Source organism: Pyrgilauda ruficollis, unplaced genomic scaffold (assembly GCF_017590135.1).
Source record: "Pyrgilauda ruficollis isolate IOZ18807 unplaced genomic scaffold, ASM1759013v1 scaffold20, whole genome shotgun sequence".
Taxonomy (NCBI): Eukaryota; Metazoa; Chordata; class Aves; order Passeriformes; family Passeridae; genus Pyrgilauda; species Pyrgilauda ruficollis.
In genome coordinates, this window is record NW_024519207.1 from 4,575,790 (window position 1) to 4,595,704 (window position 19,915).

At 37.9% G+C, this 19,915-nt stretch overlaps 1 protein-coding gene across 1 annotated transcript in view; it reads right to left on the reverse strand.

The window, feature by feature from the left end:
* GTF2F2 (general transcription factor IIF subunit 2) overlaps positions 1–19,915 on the reverse strand; it is a 79,035-nt gene that overhangs the window by 27,035 nt on the left and 32,085 nt on the right. Inside the window, exon 6 of the mRNA XM_041466979.1 lies at positions 14,983–15,064. Coding sequence (XP_041322913.1) covers positions 14,983–15,064 — 82 coding nt within the window. The remainder of the gene's footprint in view (positions 1–14,982; positions 15,065–19,915) is intronic.

Consider the following 19,915-nt stretch of genomic DNA (forward strand, 5'->3'; position numbering starts at 1 on the left):
TATCATCTTTGCTTATATAGTAAAAGCAGACCCATTAGAAAAGGACATAGAATTGAAAAGGCAAACCAAAAACTGTATGATCACAAAACATAGCTAACATATAGGATTCTGCACCACCATTAATGGGGTGATTTAATAACTGCTGCACTTGATGGAACTCTTCCTCAATTTGATAGGATTTAAGGACCAGGCCCTAAAAGCTCCTAGTAACTACTTGGCTAGTGCAGCCTGACATGAATTCACAACATTGTTTGAATTCTGCCTTTTAAATTTTGCTAAATAAATGCCTTGTACATCAGTCACTTCTTATACAGACACACAAATACATCAAAAGACCTTGACAAACAACAAAACTGACCACATAACATGATGCTTCCGTTGCTTCCAAAAAGGACACTGGTCTTTCTGAACTTAGTAAGAGCTTGTGCACTTGCTTTTCAGCAAGTTTCAGATATCTATACCAAGTATAACTTCTATTTTGCACACACCAGATTTCCTAAATCCTAGACTTGAATTATGTGCTTATTCTTTTATTAAAATAATGGCACATGTGACATGTGGGCAAATATGCTTATAACCCTTATTCATCTTCTCTGGATGATACATAGGACACTTGTGCTTCACTCATCAGCTTCTGAAATGGATCTGCCCATAATCTTCAAATTACTTCATGCATAATTAGGCAATTCCTGATTTTCATTACTCATGTTCGTTGCTGCAGCATTTACACAGCACCAATCATACAGCTGCCCATGTACAGATTGGAACACACCACTAATTACATACGTTTCATTTGGTTCTATTCCTTTATAAGGGATGTTATGGTTTCCAAGGGCCATGGTTCCAGGCTCATACCCAGATGTTTGGGGACCAGAAAGTCCCTGAGGTGCATAAACTCATTTGAATTTACTGACCCTTTCAGAGAAATAAAACCACAAATAAAGTATGTCTGCTGTTTTATTTCCTAACTTCAGTATCTACAGCTACAATATGACAGCTTGGATTCAGTAAAGCTGGTGATACTTTACCTGTGATTCCTTACATATAATTTTGAACTATTTTTTTTATCATATTAAAAGAATTTACAGTTTGAAATCTTTGTTGGAAAGTAGTAGTAATAGATCAGTTTATTATTTGTTTGCTCTTTTCTCATCACTTTAGATGAATGACTGTCTGTTTAGACCAAGAAGCTGTTTTTCAAGCAGCTTTCACAAGTCTTACTTTCCTTCATACAGCTGAAGTCTCAATAAATACACATAAGACAAAAGTACAATACTATTTTTTGTCCACTGTTTAGCCAGTTTCAAGACATCCACAAATGCTATGCTTAGGTAATTAAAGCAAGTGAAGTATTTATTTCAACAGTACTATGCACACTTATAACCACAAAGTAGAGTGTAATAGAAAGCAACTTCTTAGATTTTTAAGAGCCTATAAGGCAATTAAACAAGCAACTGCCATATTCCAATCCATGTTCTGCCAAATTTCATAACATAAGTACAGACTAGGCAGCAGCTAATATACTTCACTGAATACACAAAACAATAGCTCACTTTCCATAAGCACTGGCTCTCAGGCCTGTCAGGAACAAAAACCTACATTCTCACTGTAGCTAACATCTATCATTTACTCACCTAGCACTTCAGCTTAATGAAATAATAAAAAAAAAATCTAAATGCTATATAATAAACCACCTCCACAGAGTACAAACTAATATCCAAGTTTTTTTTTTATTTTTTTAAAGCAGCAAAAGGATGTATCAACTGATAATTCATTCTGTACCAGACCAGGCAAATCTGAAAAAAGAGTACAGGATAGAGAAGGGGGAAAAAATACTGCGTAAAACTGCAATGAAATGTCTTAAATCTGGCAGATCTATTTGCTGGCTTTGTCCTTGCTAAGATCCCACAAATTGTGGAAAGCACTTTTTACCCCTAGAGTGGATACTACATCGGCTATTTGTCTTCTAATATGAACATAGGCTAAAAAGAGTTAAAAGAAGAAATAGCAATAAAACCATCTTTAATAATCTACTCCAGTTGGCTGACTTAGGCATCAATTTATAAAACCTACACCATTACTCCTACTCTAATATGTAGCAGCGTAACTACGCTGTAGGTGTTTCTCTCCAAGTTGCCCATAGTACCTCTCATGGTCGATATTGCAGTAATAAAGTGCATTTCATGTTCATTTAAATTTGTGGTATAAAGACCAGGAAATGAGGTTTAGGTGCACAGTTAGAAATTTAAAACAGATGCTTTAATTTATTAAGAAATATTCATATGATTCAGTTTCACAGCATGCGTGAATATAAATCCTCAAGAGATTTAATTACGTGTATTTTATCATAAATTGCATTCCCACAGACATATGCTGCTCCTGCTTCCTGCTGATAATAACAAAACCAACTGACACTTAAGAGCACATCTGAAGTGTGGTTTTCTGACAACATTAGGTACAGCGAGAGAATTAAAAAACAGTGCTCAATATAAGTATCAGTGATTTTCCCAGTTGCTTAACCATATTGACTTAGAAGGGAGTTTATTTCATACAGTACAGATTAACCTCATGAAGTTCTGTGTTTTGCCAATCTACAAAATATATCCTTTGCTTCCAATACCATAAACATGGCACATGAAAAAATTGTGTTTGCTGTATCTATAAATGTGCTTCATGAGAGCCTACAAAAATATTCTCTTGTTTTGAAAATCATAGTTTTCATCAATTAACATCTCATTAAGTCTTTTCTGAGTCTTTTCTGCAATACAGTGATTTCTTAATGCTCTAAGTATTTTGATCATAGTTTCATACTTTCAGGATGTAGCATTTATTCCCTGCATTTCACTTCAGAAAAAGAGTATTTAGTTTTCGTGGACTTTGTTGAAAAGTTCTTTGTCAACATGAGCCACCAACCACAGAATAGTTAAAATGATCATGATTTTTCTAGGCAGTTCCCAAAGTCAAAACAGAAGCAAATGTCTGACCTGAAATCAGAATTCAAAACAAAGAAATTATTTGAAATGTAATTTGAAAATCATATACAGGTGGTTTGGGCTTTTTTTAAATTTTAGTTTGAAATATATTATATAAATACAGATCTAAAGGGTAATTCTCTCCCAGATATTATCATTTAACATCTTCAGGTACGCATCCACATATTGGTGTTAATTTTCATGTAGTCTGCTATTTTTATCACATATTTTTCTACTCCCGCCTACACTCACATACAGTGAAATTTCTCTTTCAAGATGACTTCACAATTCATAATATATCCCAGAATGCAGGGATTTTCTTCTCTTTTTTTACAAAAAGAAATCTGGCCATGGATATTTTTGTGTTCCTGTTCCTCCTGTCTGTTTTCTAATTAGAAAAAAATTCGAGTGAACTATGATACAGATAATATTGAACCTTGTAACAGGTTTTGAGCACAGGGCTTTCTTTAACCTCAGAAACAGCTATAGTTAACACTGCTGGAGGTAACACTGCTGCTAGGATCTTTTCAGATATGACACAAGAACTTTTAAAAATAAGCTTAGCGGACAGAATGTCTGTATCATTACTTCTAAGTGCAACTAAACACCTTTTTAAAAAATTTGAACCATTTTGAAAGAGATTTTTTTCACCTCCTTATTGTTTTATATCTGAAGTGTTTGCATTGTCACAGTCATGATGTCTAAGGGTTAACAAGTGCCTAAGTTCATGGGAAGATAAGGATTTGTGTTAAGCTATTTTTTTACACTTAGATTCCTCACCTTAAAGGTGTTGTCACATTCCTGACTGACTCTAACCTGAGATTCACTGTTCAACCAGTTCTGCAGAAGGACAGAAGCCTGAGTGTCTCTGCTGTGTGCAGACTGGAATCATGAAGTCAGAACCTTACGTTACAAACAGAAATGAACCCTGTAAAATCCCTAACTTCCCCATGGCTGTTGGTGGGAATGCAGCACAAAGCCTCAGAACTGAATACAACCAAGAGCAGAAGGAACAGAGGAAAGCTCTTTGGTGAGCTGTTTCTTTGTCTAATTAATTCCTATTTCTTCTTTATCTTCCTCCTTGGCAAGGTCTCAGTCAGCACTCAAGAACACACACACAATCTGAGGGAACAGTAAAGCAGTAATTCAAATTTATATTACAAGTCACAGGGTACAGTTTCTCCTGATTCTGCCACTATCATTAAGAAAGGGGTTATTCAGATATCTCTGAAAAAATATGGACCTGTTCAAAGACCTAACATAGAGACTTCATTGCCATTAACTTTGGTTAGGACCCAGTCTTTTCACATTTTCCTCAGTTACTGTTTCAGTGTGCCCAAGACCTGCAAGATGGTGCTGCACTTGTCAATTTTTGGCAGGTATTTTTGGAATTGCAGAATTAATTCTCAGAACTGTCTGTCAGGATGGACTAATACATTAATAAGACAGGAGGTCTGCAATCTTTGGCATCTGGAAAATCAAACATAAGTTATCAATAGAACACACTGTATGAGTTGAGCACAGATTTAAGTTTCTTTATATTTTAAAACTGCTGCTGAAGATAACTCCTGGATAAACTTGCAACTACACCTTAGTCAGAAAGGGCCACCCTAAACTTCTACCAGCAAGTATTTGAGTGCTTGACAACACCAGAAGCATCAAGCACTCCTAAAGTTTGAGTAAGAAAAGTACCCTGGATGCAGGAAGGGAAGGTAGGGGATAAAAGAAGACACATACAGTCATCAGTGGGAAAAAAAAGTCTGTCTGTCCTCCAAAACACCCCAAATCCAATCAGTCTGCTCCTATAGGTTTCACTATTGTCATTCTCCACCTTCTAAACCCAAGTTCTGATCTGTGCACACAGTGGTTTCTAAACAGTTCAGAGATGGCTCAACTAGAAATGGCTTTAGCTAGCTTATGTTACAACACCCTAGCAGAGACAATGGATCCCAAAGAAAAGAAAATTAAATAATTTTGATAGAGCAGGTAACATATATCAATACCTACCAACACAATATGTTTGGATATCAATAGGATATTAATTCAGGCATGCAGAGCCACTTTCAGTGCAGAACATTATCAGCCTTGAGGTATGTCAGAAACTTGGGTGAAGATCTTTTTAATAATTTCCATTTAGTGGCTTTGCTATATTAATTACACTCTGTTGGAAGCTTTAATTTCAAGTAGTGGCATATAATCTTTCTAAGTTTTACTACTTTATGCTATACCTTGCTTTCAAACTTGAAACAGGAGAAGCTGACAACTCTCAGGCGATGTGCTATCCATTTTAACTTTGGGTTTGAACATTTCAGTCTTCTTGTGAGGCACTGGGAAAGCACTGAGCAGTCACCTGGAACACAGCACTTCAAGGCAAAAACAATCTTTACAACTCCTCTGTGAGAGGCTTTCTGGGCTGTGAGCCGACATTGCCAGCTCATGTCCAATTTTTCATCTACCAATATTCTCGAGTCCTTCTCTACAAGACTGCTCCCAATCACCTGGTTTGCACTGAAACTGGGGATTGCCCTGCCTCAGGCGCAGAATATGCATATTATCATACATTTATGTGTTCTACAGAAGAAACTTATACAAAATTATAAACTAAAGTAACATTGACTTAAACCTTAATGATCACTGGTAGTTGCCACAAAGCTGCCTCAGTTCCGGCTTTCTGCCAGGGCCAGCAGGGGGGGAACTAAGCAGTAGAGTCCATGAGCACTCTTTGTGCTTTCCTGTTGGGGTCATCACAGCATTCAACGTACAAGGTCAGCTCAGAAAAAACTTCTCATTGCAATCTCAGGTATGGATAAAGCAATCAGCCCTGTAACAGTTCCACTGTACTATTCAACAAACAGACAGATTTGAGTTGTAATACTCTTTCTACCAGCACAGAGGCATTTATGTTGAGTCCTAATGGTGGTACCGGTTTAGTGCACAGTGCAAAATTTTCAGTGAATTATCCCAGATACCAAAATGACAATGATTAAATCCCAGGCAAATCTATTGAATATAAACAAAGGAGGCAACAGTCTAGCAAAAACATCGTAACAGAGTTCAGGAATGGCGCAATTATTGTATACAAGGTTCAGTTAAAAATATTTTTCATTAAAAAGCACAAAGCAGCTTGAAAATTTCAAACTCAATGTAGACTTGAAAGGAAGGAGTACTTTCAGGACTTACACATCACTAGAACTGACATTTAAATCATATTCTGTTGATAAAATACCATTCCAAAGAGAAACCACCTCGTTCTCTCAGAGTCATGTCAGTTTTGCAATGGTAACTGAATTAAAATAGCAGCATATGTTTTTCTTAAGGCCATAAGCAGACATATCTGTATTTAAATATAATGCAATACATATCTGTATTTGAATGAAGGCATGGAAAGAACAAAGAATTTGCGAGCCATTGTTTTTATATGAAATCGTTAAATTTGTGTATGCACATGAATGCACATAAATATTTCAGGTAGGGGTGCTTTGTATTAATTCCTGCTTCTTTCAAGCTGTGGGAAGTAACAGCCTGTAGAAGAGCTTTTGTGAAAAATATTACTGAAAATTATTTGCATTTGATTTGAAGTGTAAATAAGCCTCCTATGATTTTAAAGTTCCTTCACTGTATTTGCAGCTTAAGTACAATTTGTTGGCCTTTGATACTGGCAATCCCATTTTTTTCTATCCAGATGATTCAAGAGAAAAAGTGAGTTTAAGTAGACGAGATGAGTGAATTTCCAAGAATTTTACATTATATCTCTCACTTAAAGTAAAAGGAAGTAATTTACTGCTCTTTTCCATTTTATGGCATTAATTTGAATTCAACTCAAAAGCCTTTTTAAAAACATCCCAGACTCAAGCATTAGCAGGTGGCTGCACAACATCCTCCCTTTTGGAAAACATTTCAGGATTGTGCCTGAGTACTAATTGATTGTTGCAGTGCCTCAGTATCTTGTATTAATATCTGAGGCATTTGGAGAATGAGTCTTCCATAAAACGCAATGCAGTGATTAATTTCTAAATTATTAGAAATAATCTAATTTTGGGTGGCATCTTTTCCACCCAAAGAGCCTTTAAGGAGCACATGAGGTACCTACACAGCTTTCCTCCATGGTACCTGGTCCTATGGCACTTTAGGACTTAAGTTCCCACTGGAATTTTGCCATGTCTTTAGGAATTAAATCACCCACTGATCACAGGGAAACCCAGTTTGATAAGCACTGGAATCCTACAGACAGACATGCCTTTAAAAAAGAACCGGAAACAGAGGATGGGCAGTTTGTCATCTATGAATTTTCTTGAACTTGGTGACATCCCAAGTAACAGACAATATTTGGAGGGACACATGTGCACCCTGCCACCTTTCAGACCACTGTCTCACTGCCTTCCTGTACCTTCATAAATTTCAGAAATGTTTTGATAAGCCAGGAAATCAATGCATCAGCAACAGAACTTGCCCCCTGATAATTCTAATCTTTGATTCTGCAGCAGGTAGCTTTTAGTACTCAATGATACCACAGAATTTTTGTAGCTCTTTTGCAGCAGGGAACTGTTGGACGATACCAGTCTACTGATCTGCTACAAACTCCAAATATCATCAGTAGCACGTGAACAAAACAGTTTAAAAATAGAAGATGTGGTATGGTGCTGACATTCTACATATTGTGAAAAATTGAGCTTGTCAGGCTGGTAGTTGCCAAAGCAGTTTTGCAGAACTCAGAACACTGGCAGTACTCAACGTGACTACAGCATTTGGAATGGTGACCAGTAAGAGATCCATGAACTTCAGTGAGCTCTGCAACAGAGAAAATGCTGACACTGATGAAGAAATGAGCTTTTTTATTTACATCAGTGACACCAGATCAGTCATGGTAGTTAAAACTGAACTCTCAGATTTTCACCCACTATACCGTGACTTTCATATTACAGATGGAAAAGAGGATGAAAAGGAATGTGCTACCCTGGGAAGAGGAAATATGTTCCTACGTACTAAACAAGTCCCTCACTGAAACCTGGAAAGCACCTTAGCAGCAGAGACATCTTTGTAATTATTGTTGTCCTGCTTGAAGGACCTCCAGCATTGTACGACACCAAGGACTCTGATTTCAAGAGAAGGAATCAGTGCCCCTGACATTAAGGTTTACTAGAATTATAAATATCCAGAACTTCTGGTGCTGAGCACTGGTACTGAGTGAGGCTTTTTTCCAGCCTGAAGAAGCTGGCTATGACTGAAGCCTGAACATACTCCAGGGTGACTATTTTTAGCCTCACTGCTTTCAGCAGATAGAAAGGAAATGGATGCTTTTTTGCTAATTACCATAAAGGCAAACTAGATATGTTCTTAAAAGCAATGCCTCTGTTTCATGAACTTTATGTCAAAAAAACCCCAGGACAATGAGAACTGTCCAATTGCAACTATTAATTTCTTTCCCCAAGGTATAAGGAAAAATTAATGGAGTATTTGCCAAAAACTCTTCTTAAATATGCATCCTAAAGTATCTCTCTTCTTTCTGAAAATTACTTTCATGCTAGGCTTCTATAAACAACATGTCTTTCTAAAAAGGCACAGAACACATACACTACGCTCTTTATTCAGAAACTATTTCAGTTCCAGAGAAATGCAGAGGAATCTGAACACAATCTTAGGCAACCAGCTCTAGGTGGCCCTGATTGAGCAGGACTGCTTGGACCAGATGATTTTCAGGGGTCCTTTCCCACCTCAACCACTCTGGGATTCTGTGACTCTCACCTGGAAATGATGATATTTAAAATACAGAAAGAAGGTAAATTTCATACCATGCTGTAATGAATCCATTTTAATGTAAAACAAAAGAAGAATCATAAGTCAGGCAGCAAAACCTACTTCTCTTTTATCTTGTCTCCTGGCTTTTACAAAAAAAAAGGAAACTGAGATCTAGTGACCAGATCAATGGTCTCACCCAAAATTTAAGAAAGTATCAGTTTCCATAACCAATATCATTCATATGCTAGAAAGTGCATTAAAAAAAAAAGGTTTTATGTCTCTTCCCCCCTGCCGAACCCCCCTCAGATTAGCCTGAATACACTTGGCTACTAGAAGCTGAAGAGTAAAATGGAGTAAAAAGAACATATTAACCTTCTGCATCCAGCTGCAGATTTAAGAGAAACACAATAAATTTCCTGCTGCATTACCAACAGTGGGCTATGCCTTATTTATTAGTATCATTATAATGGCTGGAAGCAACAACCAAAATTACAACCTTTTTCATATCACTGAACAAAAAAGCATGGTAATATAAAAGGCCTATTAAAATGCAGTCTCAGAACACCACTTGTTAAGAACAACAAAAAACAACAGACAAAATGAAAAGGACAAGGGACAGTGAAAAGAGTCTAAGGTCACCAAAAACAACAAAGGAAACAAACAAATGCAACAGTCCTGACTGCTGAAATGGGGAATAACCACTTCTCTGGGCTGCTGAGCTCATCTCACTTAAACCTTATTTTTCTCACTTGTTTCTCTCCACTTCTCCGGTAAAAAAATGTGAAAAAATGGATCAAAAATGGACACACATACTGAAGTGTGTCTGTTACTTTGCAGTCCAATTGTTCACAATTAGAGTGTTATTTGCTTGATTTCTTAAAAACTGGTGGGTGTCCAGGAACACAAGAATCATATTAAATACATATCTTAACAGTATAGCTTAACCTACATGAACAGGATTAACATAATTTTTACAAAGTACACATAAGTCTTCAGGAAAAGCTGTGATTGGAAATACTCTAGCATATGAAAAAAAACAACAAAACTGTACTTGATGAGTAACTTAAAACACCCTAGGAATATGGTTTTTTTACTATGCTGAATCTTATCTCAAGCCAGAGAAACTGATCTTTGGTACTTGAAGAATCAAGGTCACATTGACTGACAGGCAGATGCAATCTCAGCCATGCATAAAACTGGCTTTCCACCTCAAACAAACTGAGCAGCATTTGTGCAGCACGTCAGACTTTGTGGAAAATGCACAGAGGTATGCACACTTATGCATTTTGGAAAGGAATTCATAGCCAACTAAGCATATCTACAAGAATATATAGGAAGTGGCATGGTGGTCAAATGACTCATTTTCTTTTGCTTTTTTCTATTTGTGGGGGGGAAAAAAAGAAAAAAACCCAAAACAACCCCAACCAAAAAAACCCTCCCAAATCCCTGGTATAATGCTCATTTTTAGCAATATACTGAACTGTCAGTCAGTCAATACTCTCTCAGTACTTTAGAAAAGGTGAGCATCTCATCTGCACTAATTAAATTTCACTTGCTTGACCTAGAACACGAAGCTTCAGGACTCCTAGAGGCCTCCATAATATGGTTGTAAAGAAATATGACTTTTCAAATGTGGAAGTTCATTATTCTAGAATGTTTTACAACCCATTACTCCTAAAAGTCTATTATGCACATTTCTTCCAGCAGCTTTTATCAGGACTTTCTTTATATTCTCTATAGAAAACTCTTACAAGAAAAAGCAAGAAGGTACACAAAATTCTTGCAGCCTTGTTACAAGCTGTCATACTGGCAATCATATTTTCACTAATGACACTTCAAGACATATTTTTTAATTACTCAAGAGAGCTATAGGGATTATGACCCGTGTCGCAGTGTTAAATGTTGGCTCTTCTAGGCTTTTGGAAATCCTAGGACTCCTTCTTTTTCTTCACTTGGTGAAGTTTGTGCGACTTCAGTAATTCAGGTTAGGTATAGTCAAACCAGAGTATTCCAAAAGCCATTGTGAAAGGCGACCAGCATTTCAGCATCACATTTGAGAATGAAACAAGGGCACTGAATTCATCCTTTTTTGCCTGCCATTCTCCACTGTTGCAGAAGTGCTAACAAACACATCACACAATTCATCAACTGCTTGAGCTGCACTTCACATGAGCCTTCAAAACCTCCTCTGAGAACTTCGAGCCTGCAGCCCCCAGTGCAGAGGGCCCAAGCAGTCCTAGACACCTTTCTGTAGCTACTCAAGTGAACCATGTCAGTCTGAATTGGAGCTTTAGAGAAGTTGCTCTCAGAGATTTTCTTCTTCGTAACTTTACCTTAAAATGAAATGTATAAGACACTGATGTGGTCCAAATACTTTTTAAAATATTTTTTTCTATGAGGAAATAGAGAAGCAGAAATGGGAAAGGTGGACTGAGAAAGATTTGGGGAAGAAGAGAATTTGCTGTGATCGAGGGATGAAGAGAATGGACATAAGGACCAATGCAAGGATTGAAACAAGTAATGTGGCAGAAAGAATCTGAGATGGCTACAACCGGCATGATGATATTTAAAATATAGAAAGGAGGCAAATTTCATACCATGCTGTAATGAAGCCATTTTAAGGTAAAACAAAAGAAGAATCATAAGTCAGCCCGCAAAGCCTACTTTTTTTATCCTCTGTCTCCATGCATTTACAAAAAGAAGGAAACTGAGATCCAGTGATCAGATCAATGGTCTCTCCCAAAATTTAAGAAAGTATCAGTTTGCACAAACAATATAATTAATATGCTAGAAAGTGTATTAAAAAAAAAAGAATGTTTTTTCCCCCTTGTACAACGCCAGCCCTCCATTTTCCCTTTTTTGTGAATAGCAAACACTCCTTAGGAGTATCAAAATTGTATTCTCATCTCCTCTCAAGTCATCTGGAGCCTGAAGCGATCCTGAATGTCTGGGGAACTCCTCTCTTCCTGTGCCCTATGTTTCCCAGTGCAGACAAGATTTTCTGCTTGGAAGATCTCTCTCTTTGGAGGGGGTCATTAATCCAATGTGGTTAAACATTGGAATCACAAAATTAAAATCTCTTAAGCCTCAAAGACAAAATTAAGGCACAGACAATGCATCTTCATGGTGGAAAGATGACTACAGTACAAAAATCATCTGGCTTGTGTGGGACTGGCTAGGGAGGATGTGGAGCCTGCCTAAGGCAGCCTGACAGACGGGAAAGGCAACCTGCCTGGATGACACGGATGGTGGGGGCACAAGCCTGGTGCAGATACAGAGTGTGCTGCACAGTGAGCCATGTGTGTGACCCCCACCTGTGACACAGGCACTGCTACCACAGTTCACATGTGCCCCCACTGTCTGACAGGCTCCATGGGGCAAGAAGGGAACTATCATAGAGTAATGTAGGCACAGTATTTTCTGTGACACTGCACAGCAAAGCTGACTGCAGTTAGGAATGGTCTGCCTACTTTTTTCCCCACACAGTCCAAATATTTTTAAATGGGATCATGAGATCCACGCCCACAAGACAGAAATCATGACAGGTGCTTGAAAACTACATATATTATTTTCCAGCTAGCCTCAATAACAGCAAATGCAAAACCAATCATTAAGGTGCTATGAAGAAATACACTGCTAATAAAAATTTTGCAGGAAGTTCAATAGCACAAAGCTTTACTAGTAGGATAGTGGGAGATTCATGGTATTTGTCCCCCTTCTAGAAAGTGAAGTTCAGGAAAACTGAAAAAATTTAAATAAATCTGCCGACAACAAAACTTGCAAAATGGAATACCAAGTGAAGGCCACACAACCTCTCTTTTACCTTAGTTAGGGAGCAGTTATCCCTAGAGACACATTTGTACCTTGTATTCAACGTGTTATGAACATCAGCCACCTCTATCCTTTCTGTAATCAAATCAAAAGTGGAGGGGGGGGAACCCTCCCGACTACTACATTTTTTAACATTTTCACTCACACATGTCACCAGTTTCTGCAGTTTCATCATCTATCCTTAAACCCACATGTCACGCTTATATCCCACTTAACTTAACAAGCCCATCACAAGACCATTGCTTCATCCTCATGCTGAAACTCAACAGAGCAGCAAGGAGACCAATGCCATGCCAGGCATCCATCAGCTGATCTCCTCGACCCAGACGCAGACAGCAAAATAGACAGGATCTGTATCTGCATTTAATACCAGGAAGTATATAATCCTTTTTGGTTACTGCCAGCTCTCAGAAAAAAAGTGATTATAGATTTTGAGAGTGTGCAGCTCTATTTTCTAGATCTTAAATGTTTGAAGCTACTGCATTTATCTTTTACTTCCTTCCCAACTTAGTATTATAGCACTCAAAGCCTACACAATAGATTTGCTGTTTTATCATTATAAATTCCATCTTTGAAGAGTCTATCTCATATAAAGTAAAACAGTAAATTGAAAAATGAACAAAATGGTTAAATATAACACAGCTCTATAATGTGTTTTATATTTAATGCTGTCACCTTTTTTTATGTACAGACTGTAACATGTTGAGGGTGGGAGAGCATAAAGGGAGTGAAAAGTTAGATCCTACTACTCAAATACCAGATACAGTATTTGGATATAAACCAATTCTTTCTGAGGCTGTGACTGCTAGATGTGCTAAATCTCATGCTGATTCTCAGCAGATCAGACTATTTTTTTTAACTTCTTGGTAGGAGGCAAAAAATCTTTAACAACATGTGAAGTTAGAAAGTAGGAATACACAGCCTGACAATTTTTCTAGAGGAAGGAAAAAACAACGGTACCATTGTTTTCACCTGCCAATGTTTTCAGAGACAAAATCTGCTTTTGTGTTTGTACTTCTGTTGCTCCTATAGGAGTAGAACATGACAAAACTGAAGACCAGGGGGGGCTTCATCCATGCGTGACAGAAAGTAGAATGCTGAAAAATTCAGTTTGGGTAGTTCTTAATTAAAGCTATCAGTTCTGTTTTGGTCTCCTTCTGTGGCCTTACCAGAAGAAGCTTATCTGATCAACTATGTACAAAATGCAAAAAAGTACTTGGATCAGGAAACCTGTGATTAGAACAAGTATGAAGCAAATACACTCTATATTCATGTATATTTAAAATTGCCAGGTTGAAATGTGTCCTTTTCTATAACATTACATTTGCTTCATCTCCATTTCCTACTGATGGCAAAAACCATGACAGCAATCCTAGAACTCAGTCTGAAATTAAGTAGTTCACTGTACAGGAACAAACTTATGGTACTAATTTCCAACAGCTAGAACATAAAATGTCAAAAAATGTCAAAACTCAATGAACTCTGTAAGGTAATACTGGAGCAATTTAGATGACAGAGAAGGTTAATAAAATACAAGAGACTGAAAACGTATATGATACGTAGAAATCAGATCAGGCATCAGAGAAAAACGTCACTTTGCATTTTATGTTTCTTTTGACAATTTTAAAACCAGTCAGGGACAATTCTCTTCCTGAAATTTCCCACTTTCAAGGTCTCTATTTACAACAAACTTGTAGTATAAAAAGGTGATTTAATGAAAACCCACATGCTTAAAATATATAAAGATGGACTCAATATAAGGCACAATTCAATCCCAAATCTGATTACTAGAGAACATCATCAAGTTAATTCCCCGTAAGATACATGAATCAAATGGTAAATTCTAGAGCTATTTGCTAAAATTTTCAGAAGTCGCTAAATGATCCTGTTAAATGTGTGCACTGTGGTTTCCATGCCACTTCTGATATTTTCAGTCACTACACTTTCTAAGAACCATGCCAGTTTAGGTTCAGCACTTCTCCAGAAACTTCTATTTTGGACATTCTAAATGTCTTCTCAGAGATCTTTTTTGTCCAGCATGGCACAGTGTAAAGTGGAATTAAACTTGGGTGATCCACAGAAACCCACACTCAAGAAATGCACCCTGAGCAGACCAATGTAATCCCTTAAGTCCTCAGGAAATTCAGCTTGAATCACATTTGAATACAGTCATATGTTCAGATATGAAAAGGTACATGTGCTCTAGTAAGAGATTTGCATATGATGGGATGCAGAAGTATGCAACATCCCACCAAACAAAACCAGAGGGAGATACAACGGTCACAGCAGCCTTCACTCCCTCCCTACAGTAAATCCACCCCAAAAGCAGGGTCCATTCTGATTCTGTGTAGATCTGGTGTAAGACCATGACAATACTGAAATTAACCTTCCCTAGTAAGACAAAGTCAGATATCACATATCATTTGTTATTAAGGACTCCTACCTTTTCAGCTTCATATAATTTTCACTAGCTGCAGGTCTGCATTCAGCACGTTGCACCACTATTCCTTCCAAGGCAAGTTTATCTAGAATGAAAAGAAAATGAAGTAAATCTGGACATTAAAATAAGATCCACCAAGACAGTCAGCATTTGAATTATTTTTCACTAATTAAGAATTTACTAAATATAATTCTAAGTTCTCGAATCAAGTTCTAAAATCTCTGCTATTTAGACACCAAAGAAATAAGCAGGAAAAACATGTTTGCATAGCTGGTGTACCCTAGACATCCTTGTTTTGCCTTCAGATGTTTTACATATTAAGAATGAATCACAGAGATCAAATTTTAAATACGAGATTGGAACTCCTTTCTCTAGATGTTGCACTCAGATTATTATCTAGGAACTTTTTTGTAAATGGGCAATTAATACAATCAGTGACTATGAAAAAAATAATCTACAAAGAGAATCCGATAAAGTATCCAAAATCAGTGGAAGATAAAACAAAAGCTAATTTTATTCTTATTCTCTGGAAAATAGTACCACATTTTCCTCTTGTTACAATTTTTTTAAAAAGACATTAAAGGAACACAATGCAAAAAAAAGTAATAATACAACAGATGGTAAGAGTCAGGGAAAAGAAGTAAAAGCTTTCAGTTAGTAATCTAGGACACCACATAAATGTATCTAGGTAATACTCCTCTCTGGATATTCACCACAATGTGAGGCAGCCACTTTGTTACCCTACGTGACCACCTTTTCCCTAAAGCAATGACGGCAGAGCAGTACCCGCCTACACCATAAAGGTAGGTAAACCCAAAAATTAAAAGCAACTTAATGCAGAAATGAAGAGAGAAGTGATGGTGGGGAAACTTCTTCACTTCTACTACAATGTTCTAGTGCATGATGTGTGGATGTGGGAGGAGCGCGTGTCAATTAATCCATCTGTTTTGGGCATAGCCAGCGCAAGATGTGTTAAACAAACACCTCTGGAACAGCCTTGCATACAAGAAAGGATGAGTTTTAAAGGCTTGATTAGCTCCGCATATTAAAATATCCTTCCAAGAGCACTACATTGTCATTGTCACCTTCAGCTGGCAATGTCATAGAAGATGACAGAAACGCTTAGAAATACTGATGTCCAAGTAACCTAAGGCACTCTGAGATATCTCTGGATTTCCTAGCACTTTATAGACTGAAATATTACTATATCTGCACATCTAAGTCTGCTCTCCCTGAATAATGCCAGAAGCAATTACTTAGACATCATGTATTTTAAAACTATTTAATCTAAAATTTATTGGATTGATTCAAACAAAATCTTTGAAAGCAGTAAGAAAGCCGTATTTTTTCAGATAGGTTTGAATAAAATGGAAGAAAATTTGTTTTAAAACACTTGTGATTTTGCAGATTCCCAGCTTAATGGTCAAAAGGGACAACTTGACAAATTTGCCTGACTTCCTATATATCACAGACAGAAAAATTGTATGGTCTTCCTACTTTACAGAATCTAGTAACTTATTTGTAGCCAAAGTGGTACTAATATTGCTGCTTAGTTTCTAATAAGAAGTCGGCTTCAGCTTCTAGCAGTTGGTTCTTCTCATGACTTTCTATACTATGGTAAAGAGTCTTTCAGTACCTGGTGTCTTCTCCCTTTGAAAGTACTTATAAATCATTATCAAGTTGCTTCTCAATCACCTTTTCAATAAATGAATGGATTTAAGCTCATGCATTCTCATTACAAGACATTTTTGCCATACTTAAATCAGTCCCGAGGTTTCTTATTTGCATCTTGTTCAATCTCAAAATGATGTTTTAAAATAACAGAGACCAGAAGCCAGACATAACACTACTGAACTGATTTTATAAAAACCATACATGGAAGTAAAATAACAGATACAGAAGCTGGAATTTCTCTCACCTCACTTAAGCCACTTGAATGTTATTCAGAATCTGTGAATTCAGCAGAGAGAGGGAGGAAGGGAGACTGTCAGGAAAAAAATGGTTCCATCTCTTTTAGAATTAAATTATTTTCCAGTGGGTTTTTTTTCTAAGTTTTTTTGGAGGAGGGGGCACACTGTGTCTGTGTCCCATGACTGCTTCATGCCTAGATGGCTAAAACTGGGTTAAGATCAATTTGTCTCTAAAAACCAAGTTCTGGGGGTTTGTGGAGTTGACTGGCTATTATATTACCAACACAACTTTTCTGAGTCTTTTCTAAGCCTCACATTTTTACCTATGTGCTCTGCATTGCCTAGGTGTATAATTGCCTTTGGCTTGGTGAAATCACATTGTCTCTAAAACAGATTCTGTGAATTAAGCAATTCCAGTCACACTATGGCAGTCCTGTCATAGTTACTCACTGTCTGACCTGCATTTGTGTCAATCACGACACATTTTATAAGCAGTGATTCTCACCATGTCCTTCTTGCTAATCCTGGAGTAAGCTCTTCAAACTACAACTCAAGAGGCTTCCTACTCATAATTCCTTTCTGATAACTGTCAGCTAGTTTTTAATTTTGTTCTGTGCTTGTTTTAGTTTCTTTTTTAACATAAATCAGAATGCCACAAGGATCTAGACTATGTGCAATAGGAAATGTTAAGCACGCTGCAAATGTGCTGTTACTTTAAACTCATAATCTTCAAAACAAACAAAATTAGGTTTGTGGGACCAGAAAAACTTTACATAAAGCCATGTTTGCTAGCATTCATTACATTCCAATCTTAGATACCTCTTCAACTCCATGAAAATTTTTCTGCTCACTTCAATGGTACAGGTTTCAAGGCTAGCTGACCTATATTCATCTGAACCACCTAACCCAGCTGCCTGAACACTGACATGTCACTATCAATCTCCCTGCACCTTGCACAATTTTCAAATTATTTTTATGTTTCAAGGATCAGGATCAGTTAAGTTCCTACCCACTAACTATTTAGAAAATGAACACGCCAATTAAACATGTTTATCCTTAATATTACCACAGAATCACATAACAATTTGGGTTAGAAAGGGCCTTAAAAATCACTCAGTTCCAACCCCCCTGACCCTGTCATGGTCAGGAACACCTTCCACTAGACCAGGTTGCTCAAAGCCCCATCCAACCTGTCCTTTAACACTGTCGGGGTTAGGGAATCCACAACTTCTCTGGTATCTAATCTTTGATGTTTTAGTTAATACCCTCTTTTAATTACCACTGATCCAGATTTGACTTTTGCAGTCAAGTCCAGACAAAATGTTCTAATCACTTAATGTACAAGGCTGTGCATAGTCTCCCAAACACCACCTTGCAGCTAAGCTTGTTTGCTGTCTAAGAGCATCCACTGTCCAAACACCAAAGCTTATGTCCCACTTTCCCTGGACCCTCTTTGGGATTTTAACACAACCTTAGAGTCAAACAGAATACACAAAGATGCACGCAAACCTCTGGATGCAAGACTGTAGTGAGTGAACACATTTTTTATTCCCTTTGTAGCCTAATTAGACCTCATTCACCAAACTCAAATTCAGAGACTTGGGTCTGTCTTCAACTGTTGCAGGACCAGAGATGCAACGAAAAGATATCCAAAAAGGCTACACATCTGCCTTGATATTTCCATAGTCACATCAGCCTAGGAGGTAATGGATGACTAAGGCATGGAATTGCTAGTTTCCTGTTAAAAACACCTACTCAAAGTAGATAGTACAAAATAAATAAACAGGTCTGAAAGACTAACTGAGATCAGTCATGGGAAGGGAAATAAGACATTTTCCCAAGAGCCTTACACTCTCAAATGCCCAGCATGTGCTGGCAGGCACAAAGTACCCTCTTAGTGCTGCTCCAGACAGGCTCCTCCACAGAACCCATACGTTCATCATTAGCTGCCAAGTGCATGCTCACCCTGTCCTCCCTGCCTGAATGCCCTGTTGCCAATTCATAAAGCAATTTCAACTACTGTCTCAGTGAGATGATAGATATGCTGGGGAGACACAGAATCCAGCTTGGAATCCTTCTGACAACCATTATCAAAGAACAGAATATGGCAGAAACACTTAACCCAATGTTAATAAACGGGCAGAAGAGAAATTTACTGGAATTCTGCAGTAGACGGTCTGATAGGAGTTGGCTTGTTGTAGTTTTTAGAGAGAGAGAGATGGATTGGCTTGGAGATTTTAATGTATCAATCTTCTAGTCTGACTGCACTCAGCTTCGATTTCCAGTCACTGTCTTGTTGGACTATTGACTGCTAAGTTGAAGAGCATGCTAGGAAAACATTTCTGCCCATCCAAGCACTTATATAGTCTCCCCCTTTTTCAAGCCTAATAAAAATAAATCATGTTTTCTTGAACCTTCCAGTATGTCAATTCTTCAGCTTCTTAATTGTTCTTACTAGCCTGAGAAAGTCCAGTTCGTGTATGTCTTTCCTGAGATATTATCTCTCATAGCCAGACTTGACAGCACGTGGGTCAGGTTCTGGAGCTTACCAACTCTTCTGCCTTGTGAGCGGTGCCAAGGAAAAAAAGAAGAAGACCACACTCAGGATGCATGGTACTCAGGCTGCAGGAAAAAGGAGATGAAAGGGTAGGAAGGCCAGGCTGTGGGCATGTGTGCCTTCCGCTCCTCAGCTGTTAGAAGATGGGCTGTTGCTTCCCAGCTGTCATGGTTTAACCCCAGCCAGCAAACAAGCCCCATGCAGCCACCCACTGCCCCACCAGCAGGATCAGGGAGAGAATCAGAAGGGTAAAAGCTGGAAAACTCATGGGCTGAGATAAAGACAGGGCTGTACCACATATAACAGTTACTTGAGAAGACAAATGCCATCACTCTAAATGTCTCCCCCTCTTCCTCCTTCTTCCCCCACTTAATATACTGTGCATGGTGTCACATGGTCTGGGACATCCATTTGTCAGTTTGGATCACCTGTCCTGGCTGTCTCATCTCTCAACCTCCAATGCACCTCT